The 14,831-nt window shown below is 46.8% G+C and overlaps 1 protein-coding gene across 5 annotated transcripts in view; it reads right to left on the bottom strand.

The window, feature by feature from the left end:
• Positions 1-14,831, bottom strand: part of LOC105698403 (calcium uptake protein 3, mitochondrial) — a 51,916-nt gene that overhangs the window by 3,261 nt on the left and 33,824 nt on the right. For 3 of the 5 annotated variants that reach the window (XM_012422635.2, XM_012422639.2, XM_012422638.2), the window contains exons 2-6: positions 6,000-6,141; positions 5,615-5,725; positions 1,757-1,804; positions 949-1,031; positions 619-681 (exon numbers count right to left, since the gene is read on the bottom strand). In XM_012422635.2, the coding sequence (XP_012278058.1) occupies positions 619-681; positions 949-1,031; positions 1,757-1,804; positions 5,615-5,725; positions 6,000-6,141 (447 nt within the window). The remainder of the gene's footprint in view (positions 1-618; positions 682-948; positions 1,032-1,756; positions 1,805-5,614; positions 5,726-5,999; positions 6,142-14,831) is intronic. The other 2 variants (XM_012422636.2, XM_012422637.2) reach the window with 1 other exon arrangement.

Below are 14,831 nucleotides of genomic sequence, written 5' to 3'. Positions count from 1 at the left end.
ATGTCTGCTATATATGTATTTACAAATGTTACAAAATAAATTTGCGGTAAATTTCTCGCGCCATGGCTCAAGTATGAACTACGGACGCTGCATTTGTTTATCAGCAATGCGTGAGATTAATTTAGTTGTACATATGCGGACAAACATGGAGACATTGCATGTACTTAACATCTTTTCATATTTAAGTATTTTTAGTTCGTCATTCTGTATTGCGGATATGAGTTCCGAATAAGGACTCATAAGCAGGGTCCTCATGACTCATTTCATGATCTTTTATGAGGCAAATTTGATGCAAATTTTGCATCATATTGTCTATCTGGGATTTGGCGTATATTCGTCACATGGTCTGGGTTCTGTACGCAATTCGAGGACCGCGCAATATTGCACGTGAGGTGGAATTAGTCTAGCAAACTCGGAGCGAATGGGTTAGTCAAATGGGGTAGTAAAATGAAATCTTGGTAACGCACACGACAATGAGGTCAGCTTCGGTTAGAGATTAGATCGACACGGTTGTTGGCTATCACGAGAAATGGTATGCCTGCAAGCACAACGTGGTCACGATCTATGTTAGACCAATCGAGGAGCTCCGTCGTCGCTTTTGCAGGTGCGAAAACTCACGGTGCGTCTCGTAGGCTCGTCGAGATCTCGATCCTTCATGATGCCGCCCAACAGCCTCCGGATCTGCGGAAACCCCATGCAAAAGAACAAAATAATAACGTTAAATACAACGACGATTATCGTGCCGCCAATAGTTCTCGGAAGGGCCCGAACTACAAGAGACGGTACGAAACTACAAGGTCGGCATTCGACGGGAACGCGTTTCCGGAGGCGCTCTGATGAATTGAAATGAATGGAAACAAGAGATTAATATATAATACATGGTATAATTGCATAACACCGAGGAGATTAAAAGTTCCTTTCGGACAGCGAAGAAGGACCAAGACTCACCACGAGGAACTCCGTTTTGTCGACTCTCTCGTTGCCATCCGTGTCGAACATGTTGAAGGCGATGCGGAAGCCCGTCTGCGGTTCTGCAAGGACGACAAACGACATCAGGAAACTCAACAATGGGTTGGCACTTCTCGATTCCAGGGGGTGTGTCCTTCGCCAGCTACCGGCCAAGATAAACTCAAGGAAGCACGAGTGAATTTATCCCGACAGGGCGTTAAAAACGACCATTAGTGCCATTAGCCTGTCTCCTCGTTCAAGCGCATGCACACTTGGCGCACACCTCATGCGCCATAAATAATGCCCACTTATGGTGCACGGTATGACCTCGAGGTTCGCTCACGTGCACACGAGGTTCTCGAAGCCGCGATTCTTGTTTCTTTGGTACAAGCTGCAACGTCTCGACACGCTATACTCGCGAAGTGTAGCCTGGTTGCAGAGGGATCCCTTCTTTTTCCCGATACCGAGGGAATCCCCCTGGTATCTGCACGCCATGCGCCTCCCGTTGCGGTTGTGCACGAATGCACGGATGCACGGCTGCAGCGGCCTCGATGGCGCGCCGGCATTAGAGGCTTTCGAGCTTAGCTTGGACTTTTTAATAACTATCGCGTCTATGGGAATCACAGGGAACCACGCGTCAAAAAGGAAGATAGTCGAGCAGCGGCGACCCGCGAGGTCAACTTCCAAGGCGTCCAGGAAGATTTACGGGGCTCCGGTGCGGACGAGAAGGCGCAACTCGAGGAAGGAGGTTTGCTGAACCAACGTCGTAATTTGTCGGACAAATCGACGCACTCCGCGAGGTACTTACTCGTCAAGATCGACAGCAGGAACAGGTACTCCGTGTAGGATATGATCCCTGAAACAGCGAGAGGAATGCTTGCTCACAGAGCTGTCCATCGGTCATTTGAACCATTAAGGGAGGTTCCATCGCGAAATTAAGATCGCTTTAATTTTGGACGTAGAATTACGTCCTTGTTTTCTTTTTCCCTTTTTTTTTTTAATGCAGATACCGAGTCAGAATTCCACAGTAACGAAAATCGGACACTTAGGGACGCGAGCTAGGCAAAAGCAATATGTAATTCTACGTACAATGTTGGTATCGCGGTTCTGTTCAAAGGATCGAATTCTGGAATTTTTCCTCTCTCTTTATTTCTTACCTGAACGTTTTTTAAAAATTGATGCCATTTTTTAAAAAGATGATGTCTTAAGGAGACGTCAGGAGGTATATGCGCAGCAGCGATTTTTTAACGCCGTGCCTTATTAATATACATTCGGGAGGTCAGGCTATTCAAAGAGAATCTTTCCCTCGACTTTGGAGCCTCGCTTGATTATTACGTCGAATAAAATGTACGATTTAAATGCCCCGTGGAATCCCCGAAACGAATCCAGGAGACAGGGCCACCGGACGTTTTTCACGGCCGATTCGACAAGGGGCGTTTTTACCCCGGAACATCTTCACCCTCGAGGTCGCCGCGACAATAAGCTAGAATTTAATGCTCGTCTTGAGGGGCATTGTGAGGTTATTCGAGCCCCGAACCTTTCGGCGACCCGCGCCGACTCAAGAGGCCGATACACCCGATGCACCGAATTCTCATTCACGTCCTGACGACGACGTATAAATTAATAATTTTATCACCGGCGAAAGCGGAGAAAGGCAGCGGTAGGCACCGCGTCGAAAGGTGGACATCGTGATTCGAGACGACGACTTCGGGCCTTTTTCTCTCTCAATCTGGGCACTTTTTCCACGGGAATCATTCCAGCACATAGGGAACGGCCGTGTCTACGTTCCCGGTGGACTCGCCTTTCCCCCTGCCGTGGTGGTGTCCAATTTATGCCCAAAAAATATAACAACGAGACAAACGGACTTGGTGAAACTGAGCTTAAGAACATTGACTATCGTTTGTACTTTGCCTGCATTTCATTCGATCTTATTTTATCGTCAGTTGCCAATAAAGATCTATTTGATACAAGAAGTTCTTTCCTCCTAGAGTGTGATTTTTTCGTTTGGAGCTTGATCAAAGGTTCGAACAATTTATTTAAGACTGTATCATTGTAAGTATATACCGGGTTTTAGTTTCCACCTTTCTGTCAGGGAATCTCCTACCATCCCACGCTTAGGGGACGCATAAATGCATTTGTCCGTTGCATTGGAAATAGAAGAGGCAATTACTGTCCTTTCTCGTTTAAGACGGCAGTACGCGGTAATTCGCGGGCATCAAAGCCGAGGCAGCCGACTTCCACCTTCGGCTCGGTGGGATAACTCCTGGCCGAGGCCTTCGAATCTCTCGGAAGGATCGACGGTGCTACAGGAAACGTCTTTAAAGGGCGGAGCCGAACCCTCGTGTACTTGGCCGGTTCACTCGCCACTGGAATTCTCGGTACGTGCGTGCGCGATCGAGGTGTCCAGCCGATAGAGTAAGGAGATTCTGGGAGAGAGAAAGATACGCCACGGGAGGAAGGAGCGAGACCGAGATAGAGAAACCGCCCGAGAGAGCAGCTCGTTATTAAACATCGAAGGTGTGAAACTGGCCCTGTCATTATTTGCATTTCCATTAGCGCGACAAACGGGCCGAGACCGCCATCGGAACGAGGGGAAACGCGTCCCGGATAATTACAGCAGTCGCGGACCAGGGAGAACGATCTTTTCAAGCCGCTCTGATTAATCGACGGGTAATTACACACCATTGACGTTAAACCGATTCATTGAGTGGTTTTCACTTTGGGCGGGAAAAAAAAACGGCGCAAAATGAAGTAGTGGGACGTGAAAACGCAGAACTTTGAAGATGCGTCGGATCCTCTTGTAGGCTCGTTTTTCAAATTTGGCGCTACTTTGAAGGAATTATCGGCAGAAGTCAGTCGCACGCACTCGTTAAGTGAAACCAAATGTTCATTTTTCAATAGTCTGTAAGTTTTTTTGCGCTAGTCCTGATTATTCGAGTCGTGGATCGTGAAGTCTTCATTGAACGATCGCTATAAACAGCTCTTAATCGATGTGTCATTTTATGCGCTCGATGTAATACCGATTTATTGAGCGATTTTCACGATGGACGGTAAAAAAGTCCTGAATAGATGTACCAAGTCGCAAAATAATCTGGGCATTTAGGACCATTCTTACCTTTGGCGAGAACTTGTGGGCGAAAGTGGGTTGCACGCACTCGTTAAGTGAAATCAAATATCCATTTTTCAATAATATGTCATTTTTTTGCGCTAGTCCTGATTATTCGAGCAGTGGATCGTGAAGCCTTCATTAAACGATCGCTATAAACTGCTCTTAATCAACCCGTAATTATATGCGTTCGATGTGATACCAATTTATTAAGCGATTTTTACGTCGGTCGGTAAAAAAGACCTGAATGATCGATGTAGCAGGATGCGAAGTAGTCGGGGAATCTAGCCTCGTTTCTCTCTTTTTATATTTTGTATTTCAATGAAATTTTGAGTGGAAGTTGGTCAGTCACTCGTTAAGTAAAATCAAATGTTGGTCATTGTAATAGTTTGTGATTATTTTGCGACAGCTCTTAGCGTATTGGCTGAATATTGGAGTCATGGATAGCGAGTTCTCCATTTAACGATCATTTTAAGCCGGTTTTTTTAATCGACGCGTAATTACACACCTTCGACGTAATATCGATTTATTGAGTAATTTTCTCAATGAGCGGAGAAATATAATGGGAAGCGAAATTCAGAACGTAGAGGATACGTAGTTGGATAAGTATTTGGACCCTTATTTCACCCCAGGCGACATTTTGAGGGAATTGTACGGGGAAGTGAGCCGTCCTCTACTTAACAGAAGTCAAGTGTGGTCTTTTCATTCTTTTGAAACGGTTATTCGTTTATTCACGAAGCCTCTTCACCCTCTTGTAACAACCCTTACTCCCTACAGTGGTACAGGTCGTGAACGCGTTCAGCATTTGTACATCGGAATGGAATTGGTACGCATTCGCGAAATCAGCCATCTTGAGAAAAGTTCACAGCACCGAAAGGGTTAAAAGTCTTTCCCTCAGAACTCAGCCGTAAATTGAATCAATTCCCGAGATTGATTTCCAGTACCTCCGCGGTAGAGTAAGGAAATGAAGTAGCGGAAAAGGAACTCTTAGCGAGAGTTCATCGAGGGCGAGATCCGAACCGACACCAACGAAATTAGAAGAAATTAGCTGGAGGGTCTTAGCGCGGCTCCGTCTTGGAGGTTTCCTTCGTTCTGGACGTGGCCTGGCAACCGGCTTGAATTCAATTTCCGTTAGCTCCCCTCGACGGTCTTCCTGCTGGAAACGCGGGGGGAAAGGATTCTTCGAGTGGCGAATTCCTCGCGGAAATTCCACCATCCTCGGGATCCGCCGCCGCGATCCTTGCGTATACGATGGAGACGTACGATACGTTCGAGAAAACCAGTAATGTCTGTAATAAAGGTGCCCGAGCAGAAGTATCTCCTCTAGCGAACCTCGAGTATCACGCGGACACCTTATCATTAATCCTGGACTGCGCTTTCATTTCCAAGGAGCGAATTTCAACCAAATCGAGCTAATTTCTGCCCCTCTCTGCGGACGTGGCGACTGCTTTCCCGGTGCTACTCGGTGCTCCAGCTCGACCATAGAAATGCGAATAATTCCAACAAGCGAAATCTGAACTAATCGAAACTTACACTTTCTGGATGACTTTCTGGACTCACCTCTATCACGCAAATTTCGAAACATGTGAGGGCTGCCGTGGCGAAGCGAAGGGGTCGACTTCTTCATGGCTTCCAGGTCGTTGCTCGTCAGGACACGCCTCTTCAGCCTCGCTGAAAGCAGCGCATCGTCGAGGCGCGATCTCGTCATTTCGGGAAAAATATACTCCTGATAGTTGTGGCTACTGATAGGAATTCCTACTTTGCCGAGTTCAACGTTGAAGGAAAAAAATAAGGAAAAAAAGGCGGAGCTTTTGATGTGCTTTCGGAGACGCGCGAGATGGGGCTCGGTCTAAAAGCGGAGGAATTTTATTTATCAGCGGGATGTGGATGGGTTCTAGATGTTGTTTACGCTCATATTTATGTTTAAGTTTATGGAAATGCATACGTCGGGGGTCGGACTCGATGACGCTGTCGAGGAAGTCCTGGGGGGTCATGTAGACTTGTCCATCGTACTCGACGGAGGCGAACTTGATGAATCTCCGCTCCCTCGTGGTCAACCTCACGGCCTTCTGGAGCTCGTCATCTCTCTGGAACGTCAATTAGGTTTTTTGGTTAAATTCGGTCCCCCTCGAGTCGGCCGGGGTCGTAAAGCTCGCCCCAGAAGAGCCCTTACTCGCGAACGAACCTCCATTACCCCACGCGATAAACCGCGGAAGAAAATCGCAAACGGGAGGCCAAAATTAGGGAAAACGAGGAGAAAATAAAATAACCCCTGTCGAAGATGGTCTTACAAAAACTCGAAATCATTTTCCGAAGTTATGCCCCCTTTATTCTCCACAGGCAAAGATACATAAAGTGGTGAAGTGGCTCGTGGAGAAAATACATAAATATGAATGAAGAACTTTACAAGAGTGCTCGGTTTTCATCCCTCACCCCGGAAGTGCTTCGGAGCATGTTTTTGGTAACAGAAATTACTTAGAAAATTACTTAGAAAAACTGGAAATCATTTTTCAGAACCGTTCCCTTTATTTCCCTCGGATGAAAAAGTGGCAAAATAGTTTGTAGAGAAAATAAATAAAAATACAAAGGACGGACTCTCAGGAGTGCATGGTCTTGTCTCCGGCCAGAGGGGTGCCTCGAAGTACCTTTCCAGTAAAAGAAATATCATGTCTTAGAATTGTTCAAATGTATTTTCCAGAGGGGCTTCCTTTATCTTCCATAGACGAGGAGGCTGGTAAACTGGTGAATGGCTCGAGGAGAAAATATATAAATATGAAGGAACTATGTAAGAGGTTTTCATCCCCAGCCCGAAGATTGACTCCGAGTATGTTTCCAGTACAAGAAATCACACGTCTCTATTATTTGTTACTCCCTCTGTCGGGCTTTTTTCAGACCAATCGCTGCGGCAATAAATATTTCAAAGTTCCATCGAACACCAGCCCAGAGGTTTGGTTTATTCGGAAGAACGCAGATCGATCACGGCCTCGCAGGAGACCGATCGACCAGTTTCTTCTCGTGGGACGAACGACACGACGCTATCATCCTTGGTATGATTTATGAGAGCGGGTCGTCGAACACATTGTTTGGTGAATTTAAGAGCGGGCCTAGGTGGGAAAAAAGAGTGGGCGATCGAAGCCCCAATCGGGATGCGATTTCGTCGGCTCCTGTGTAGCACCGTATATAGAGTTAGGGCATTCGTTTGCGATCGCGTCTTTCCGCCTCTACATGTTCGTCCGTTGCTCTGTCTTTGGGGATATACAACGAATCTCGAGGTTCAAGAAGACCTCGAAGACAAGGGAAGAAATTCTCCCTGGTTGAAAAATGAATAAACGTGCGTCAGCTCGCCATTTCCTGAGATGGATCGTTACGAGTCACTATTTCCCCTTCCTCTTCGTAATTGACCCCTTACGGGTATGACGGCGTACTCGTTTCCTACGACGCTGCGACCAAGCTCCTTGTTCCCCGCGTACTTTCTGAAATCAATTAAAAAAAAAAAATCCAGAAATTCGAGTTCATGAGTTCTTCCGATCGCTCCAGAGTCCGAACTACCGACGCCAGACGGGAAGTACCTGGAGCTCATTCTTCCAGTTCTCGAGGTCCAGACGGGAAGTCATAATCTTCGGATATCTTTACTCTCGGCATACCAGAGCGGCGCATGCCAGTTGCGAAAGCACCGAGAGCGAATTGATTCGAGGAAGGATCGTCGCCTGGAGATTAACGGGCGACCGGGCGAGGTCCGGAGAAAACGCAGAAATCGCAGGGAACGATCGACGACAGCTCGCAGGAAGGATAATCCTGGAGCGAAAAGAATCGGGACTCGCAAAGCGAGAGCGTGCATACGTGGTGGTAATCGTATGTGGTCTAGGTGGCAGAGCCGATGCCCGATGTGCATACACCCATGACAGATCCGATGGATTTACGTTTCACCTGCCGTTCCTCCGACTCCTGGTGCCTAAAGAATGTAATCAGCGGTCAGCTTTTTCACGCAGCACTACGTATTCACCGATCGTTTATGTCGAGATATGGGATGCACATTGGGGAAATGAATGTCACGAAAAAGTGCAAATGTCAGGAAAAAACATAGTTTTACTGCCATGCTGCATATATTTACGTAGAACTTCGCTGGGTGGTGGCTCGTGTCGTACTTTTCGCTTTATTGCCCTTTGCTTGCTATATACGATCGCACCGAATCGGCAGTGTCGTGATTTATCACCTAATAAATGACGGTTGTATAAGTAACCACGTTTCATTTTTTATACCACTTAGATGTAGTTCTACGTAAATACGTGACGCACGGCGGTAGAGCTATGCTCCTGTCGATTTTTTGGAGAGTTCTTCGGGGGACGAAACCGGCCACGTGGAAATCGGGCGAAAATAGTCTCGCAGCCTCGTTAGGCGTTATATATTTCGAGATTCGCGGAATTCCGAGGGTAGGCTCTCGTTTATTCGCGCATTCGATCCACGTGCTGGCATTAAGAGCCACCGGGAGGCCCCGCGAAGGTAAAGGGAGCGTGCAGGTGGATCGGACGAGTTCCGAAATAAAAATTCCCCCAGCCGATGAATATAACATCGGTCGGCGTTTTGGTCCAGCCGAGACCGCGCGAGAACACGCATTTGCGGCCCCCTCGGAAACAAAAGGACCATCGGCTGCATCTTTTATTCAGAATCGACCACCATTTCGCGCGGATGGAGACATCAGGTCTCCCCCGTACACTTGTTCGCCGGAGGGGAAGGGGCGCGGATGATTTTTGGGCACGACTTCCAAAATTGCGAATTCGACATCCAAACTTACTATTCGATCGCGTCCCAACGAGCAAATCGGGGTAGTTCGACGAGCGACCCGAAGGACCTCAGTGGTTCAGATCCTCGGTGATAAAAACCAGAGTGCAACTCATCCAAAGGAATACATCTGCGGTTGAGGTCAACGTTCATCTGTGCCATCACCAACGCTTCCTTATAAGATTTTACTTTCACTCCAATTCCCCAAGGATATCGATATTTGCATTTTCGAAGGACTCCTTCGATAAGACTTTGTATTTTCTTCTTCCTCCCCCGAATCCGCGACTGGCGCGTCATCGTTCCTTCGAGGGCGTCTTGATTACTGAGAAAATTCCTAAATTGTTAATCGCGTGAAACAACGCGTTCGCCCTTGAAGAAAAGAATCCTGAAACCGCTGTTTAAGGTAGCGGCAGGATTTAAAAGAGCCTCCTGCGAAGGTGTTCGCGAGCTTAATAAGCGCCGAGGGGCGCCAAATGTCGCATGGCTATTACCCCGGAGTGGCCGCGTTATTTAAGGCCCCTTCGGCTACCTCGCCGTGGAAGGTTAATTTATGCGGCTTGTCGCGTTTACAGAAGATCGAGGACCATCCATACTGGGAGCGCGAACCTGTTTTGACGAGGCGCACTTTGGCTGTCCCGCTGTTATCGCGCGCGAAAACTCGGCAGGTGAATCCGGTCGTCCTTAGGGTCCTTACATCCTTACATAAGCCGAAGGTACCACCGGCAAAACCGTGTCCTTCCTTCCTTTTACGCCTCTCTACAAGTCGCTTTCCTTCCCCCCCACACCTTTCTTTGTTATTTAATTTGTATTATTACAAAAATTAATCTTAGGACGTCCCATACTTATGCACGTTCGTGCGATTTTTATTCGTATCACTTTTGTGTGGTTTTTTCGAATTAATAAATTCATTCTTTTCATCTCGTGTTACATACCATTTCGAAGCTTTTGATGTACTCTTTGATATACCGCATTGCTTCATTTCAGTTACTTATTCGTAGACGTCAAATAGATTTAGAAAAAGCTACGGAAAGTTTCGAAATTCGGATACCTTTGTGGTTTTATTGGAGACAAGACTTTAAAGCAACTGAAGCGGCGCGAGAAATACCCAAAGTGGAAGGTGAAGGAACGGCGCAATTCTTCCAGCCAAGTGGTGTAAAATATTCCACGATGGGAACACCAGCGTCGAAGATAAACCATGTTCAGGTCGTCGAAGAGGGCACAATCTACTTTGAGCTGGTCCCAAGCAATCGGACCACCGACATCGAATTGTATTCCGTGCAACGATGGAAATCGTGCCAAAAATATTATGCCGGAATAAAAGACGTACGAACTTACGGTACACCCTAATTAGAAGCTCGTAAACAACGCTTCTGATAAAATTTTAGAAGGCTCCAGGGTGAGATGGGTGTAACGAGACGGCAATGTCGGATATTCTTGCACTTGGCCATTCCATGCACCCACTCGACCCGTAACGAGCAATGGGGTAGCTCCTGGTCATATGAAACCTCGACAATGACGTTAAATGACCCCATCGATGCAATACTCGGTACGTGCGTAACGACGCGGTTCTGCGTTCTCATCTTCTTCAATTGACTCATCTTTTACAACCTTAAAGGTAAGTATGCAGTCTCGAGCACCGTCAAGAGGGCAAGGAAAGACTCTCGCAATGCGTAGGCGACATTCCTCTTAGAATATCGCGATCATGCGTGCATAATTGCACGGATGCATAGATGCACGTTAGACTTAAACGTGGTCTTGAACGGTACTTTAATGCTCGGAAGCATCAGCCGCAGAAAATATATTTTCCCTGGGTAATGGGGATTTATATCTGGATGTCTAAAAAGGAAGACTTGGGTTGAATTGTAAAACAGAGGGGAAAAAAAGAAGAGATACGATTCCCTGCGGATTTAATGGTCATCATTCTGCGGGATTCCACCTTTTACGAGTCTTGTAATGGGGATGAAAACCCGAAACAATGGCGAGCATGTCGGGATATCGGTAAGGGGACTCTTCGTGTTGCTCGGTCGTGTAGACAGGACTTCACGCTGTTCTTATGTGCGTACACTGAGTTGAGGAAAGGAGAAAAGAGAAAAGTGAAGGAAAAAAAGAAAAAGGATCATGACGTGGCTCTCGATGCGAACCGAAACATGTACACGTGGGTGCGCGTTGCTGGACACGAAGGGACCCTCCGTGTCTTCGCGGGGTTTGGCCATTTGGCTTTCATGGGGAGTTCGTTTTAGCAGGAATTCACGCACGCCGTGAGAATTTCACAGGCTGAAAGCTAATGAAGGCTAAAAGTCGAAGGCGAATAAAGTTTTGCGTAATCCGCGATACAATTTAACGCGAGTCTGCGTAACCTGACAGCAGGTGTTAAGGTGGTCTATTAAAGGAATGACAATCAGCCCAAATAGAAGACAAAAGCGTTGCCCGATTGATATGGCCGGTTTACATGCCCCAAAGTGTGAATTCAGGTACCCCATAAACATTAGACAGTCCGAATATGAACAAGTTTTCGCGTAATCCTTGATACGGTTTAATGCAACTCAATGTAATCTACACATGGAGTTGGGGGTTCCGATAAAGGAATGGTAATCACTCCAGATAGATGGTAAAAGGGTTGTCTTATGGACTTGGCCGATTTGCGTGGCTTAAAGTGTACATACACGTACCCCATAAAAATTCAACTCGTTAAGCTCGGAAGAGAACAAGCTTTCGCATAATCTTCGACGCAGCGTAAAGAAACTCGACGTAACTCATGGATAAGTAGTTACGTGTTCCGATACAGGTATAACGATCGCTTCAAGCCGAAGGTAAAAATGTTCCTTGATGGATATGACCGACTCGCGTGCCCTAACGTGTAAATTCACGTACCCCATAAAAATTCAACTCGCCAAGCTTGAAAGAGAACAAGCTTTCGCATAATCTTGGACGCAACTTAACGCGACTCGATGTAACCTGCGAACAGGTCGTTAGATTTTATGATACAGGTGTAATGATCGGTTTAAGAAGGTAAAAGTGTTCCCAGAAGGCTATGACCAATTCGCGTGCCCTAAAGTGTGAATTCACGTACCCCATAAAAATTCAACTCGCCAAGCTTGAAAGGGAACAAGCTTTCGCATGATCTTCGGCGCAGCTTAACGCAACTCGATGTAACCTGCGATCAGGTTGTTAGGTGTTACGATACAGGTGTAATGATCGGGTTAAGAAGGAGGTAAGAGTGTTCCCAGAAGGATATGGCCGATTCGCGTGCTCCAAATCGTGAATTCACGTGTACCGTCAAATCTTGCCAGATCGGGAGCGAGTAAACATCTTCGTAATCCTCGATGCAGCTTGATGCTCCTTGAGGTAATGTGACGACACGTGGTTGGGTGTTTGAAATAAGCAGCGATAATCGGTCCAAGTGGGAGATAAAGGTGTACTCTGGCCGAGATGGTCGATTCACGTGCTCTTGGAGCATTCGCTTAGGCACGAGTGGCTGCATCGTGTACACGCGTAAGTACAGTGCACGTCGAGTGCACATCGAGTGGACGTGCTTCTGGACCACCCAGCGAGTGCACCGTCTTAGAAGGGTCGACGATGGGCTCGAAATTTCAGGGCTCGTCCCTCGGTGCTCCTGGAGTCGAGGTTTCAAGAATTCCGCGGTTTTTGCCGAGAAATCGAGTTCCGACGCTCCTCGGCTCGTCCGAGAACGAGGATCCTCGGATGCAGCGAGTCCGGTTTGCTCGTCGCGCGTGAATTCTTCAAACCATGGTCGATTGATGGTGGGTCGATGTCGCGTGTCCGGTCGATGTCCAAGAACTCGGCAGTTCTAGAGACCGATCTACGGATGCCATATAAAAAGCAGATCCTCGAGTGCCTCACACTATTTTATTAGAAAAAAGGACTCGACGTCAAAGTCGTGAAGCAACCGTGTCTTATTAATCTAGGCGCTCTTAAAAGGAACATGGATGAAATTGACGGATATAGTGCAGGGCGCATCGTGAATTTCTTTAAGAATACCGAATCTACTGGGTTCGTGACGTTTAAATATACAAATCTTTGTTATATTATTCTTTTTTTTTTTTCAATCGAGAGACCGGGGTAGGACGAAACCGGGGAAAAGGAAGAATGTATTTTTTTTATTGATATCGTTACATTTTTTTTTTCTTAAAATAAATAAGTTTAAATACAGGGGAAGATCGGACGAACTCACGGGATAGCTCAATGTATGGGAACATATATACCAGAAGAAATTTAACTATTCCTCCCATGACAAATGACGGTATATCTCATCTTGCCGTATATTTCTGAAGATCGCGAGTACTTAACCAAGACATCTACATTGAAAAATCAGATTTTTCCCAAATCCTTCGAAATTCACGCAGCTGAGGCACTTGCACGGCACGACGCAAACTATGGCGCTCATTTCTATGTCAAAATCATTCCTTGTTCCGCCACTTTGGACCCGAAGAGTGAAAGCGCCTTCTCAGCGCACAAGCACGAGCCACCGAGGATTCTTGTTAAAACCCGGCATTGTTTCGGTACTTAGTGGTCGCCGATCTTCCATGCGAGGTCCCGACCACGCTTGTCAGCGGTATCGGCATAATGACAGGACCCTGGGAGTATTATGCTAAGTACAGAGCTCGTTATTCTCCCGCCCCATTGCGCGAGTCCTTCTCCTGTCTCTGCAGCAGTCGAGGTTCGTAAATTCCCGGCGTTATAACGGAGTCCGCTACCATCCCATCTGGTGATCGAGGATTCGCGAGTAACAGGTGAAACGAGGTGCACGGAAGCCGAGAACGGTTCCCCTCCCTCGGGACCCGCCCGATCCAGAGCGTGACTCGCGCCCCCGTATTACCGGTCAGCCGATTATCAGCAGGGAATTATCGCGCACCACCCGTGGAATGCCGAAAATCACCCCCCCCCCGGTCCGCCACTTTTTGCCTTTTTTACGGGGCCCGCTCTCGGCAAGTAGCGTGAAAATGTGCCACTCCCAATTACCGCCATGCACGCCGCGCGATTTCGCCCCGATTTGAATAACAAGGTCGTACAAACGTGTGAATTCGAATTTGAATAATGAGAGGACGCCTCGAGTGTTAATACGCCTCGGCTTCTAGAGATAATCTCTTCGCGACCGCGTCGCCGGGTCGCCATTATGGTACCCGGGCTACGTACCCCCGCGGTACGTCCTGAGATTACTATACTTATGGGGACCGATCTCCTATGGAGCCCGATTACCAGGAGAAATTGAAACCCGATAACAGTGCTTGCGAACTTGGATCGCTATCGCGTTTGTTATCGCGATTGGTGGGGACGAGAGGAAGTGCTTCCACGTCTTTTCGAAATCCAGCTATTTCTTACAAGTTACACCTGTAAACGTGTGGTTATGACGCGTGTACGTGCGGCTCGTGTGACGTGTGTAAAGAAATTAAAAGCACTAAGTATCTAGGCGCACTTACGCAAGTATGCACATTAACCGCGTGTATGCCTACAGGTACACGTGTACGCGTTATTTTTCCACGTGTACTCGATTCCCTGTAACAGTATTTAATATTTAGTGTTTCCCGATTCGTGTTTTCCTGAGTATGAGCCTACAAATCATATATTTTTGGGCCTATTTTTGCATAATTAAGAAAAAAAAAGAAGAATGCATAATTAAGATCATGGTTACGTTTCTCGCTCATAAAGGAAGTGTGAAGAATATGGGGAGTAAATCGAATTTGTTAATTACACGTGTTCTGGTGAAATTGAGTACTCGCAAAGTAGTGGTCTATATTAATTATCGAATTTCTTAAAGACACGCAAGATGGGAAATAATTAGAACAGATAATCTAGCTTTCTTTCCCATTTATTACAATCCGTCATCCCGAAACGACGAATAAAAAAATGCAAGATACGTCGCTCGTTAAATGGGACGATTTCATTCATGCCCCTGGTTCTTGATTGCAAAGGGAATTGCGAATCGTCGCTAAAAGCTTCCGCGCAGTGCTCGAATTGTGTCACGGTTGCTATTTATAGG

The sequence above is a fragment of the Orussus abietinus genome, unplaced genomic scaffold (genome assembly GCF_000612105.2).
Source record: "Orussus abietinus isolate OABI.00-Male unplaced genomic scaffold, Oabi_2.0 scaffold70, whole genome shotgun sequence".
NCBI lineage: Eukaryota > Metazoa > Arthropoda > Insecta > Hymenoptera > Orussidae > Orussus > Orussus abietinus.
Note: the sequence above shows the minus strand (reverse complement) of the source record. Positions and strands in the feature narration are given on the sequence as shown.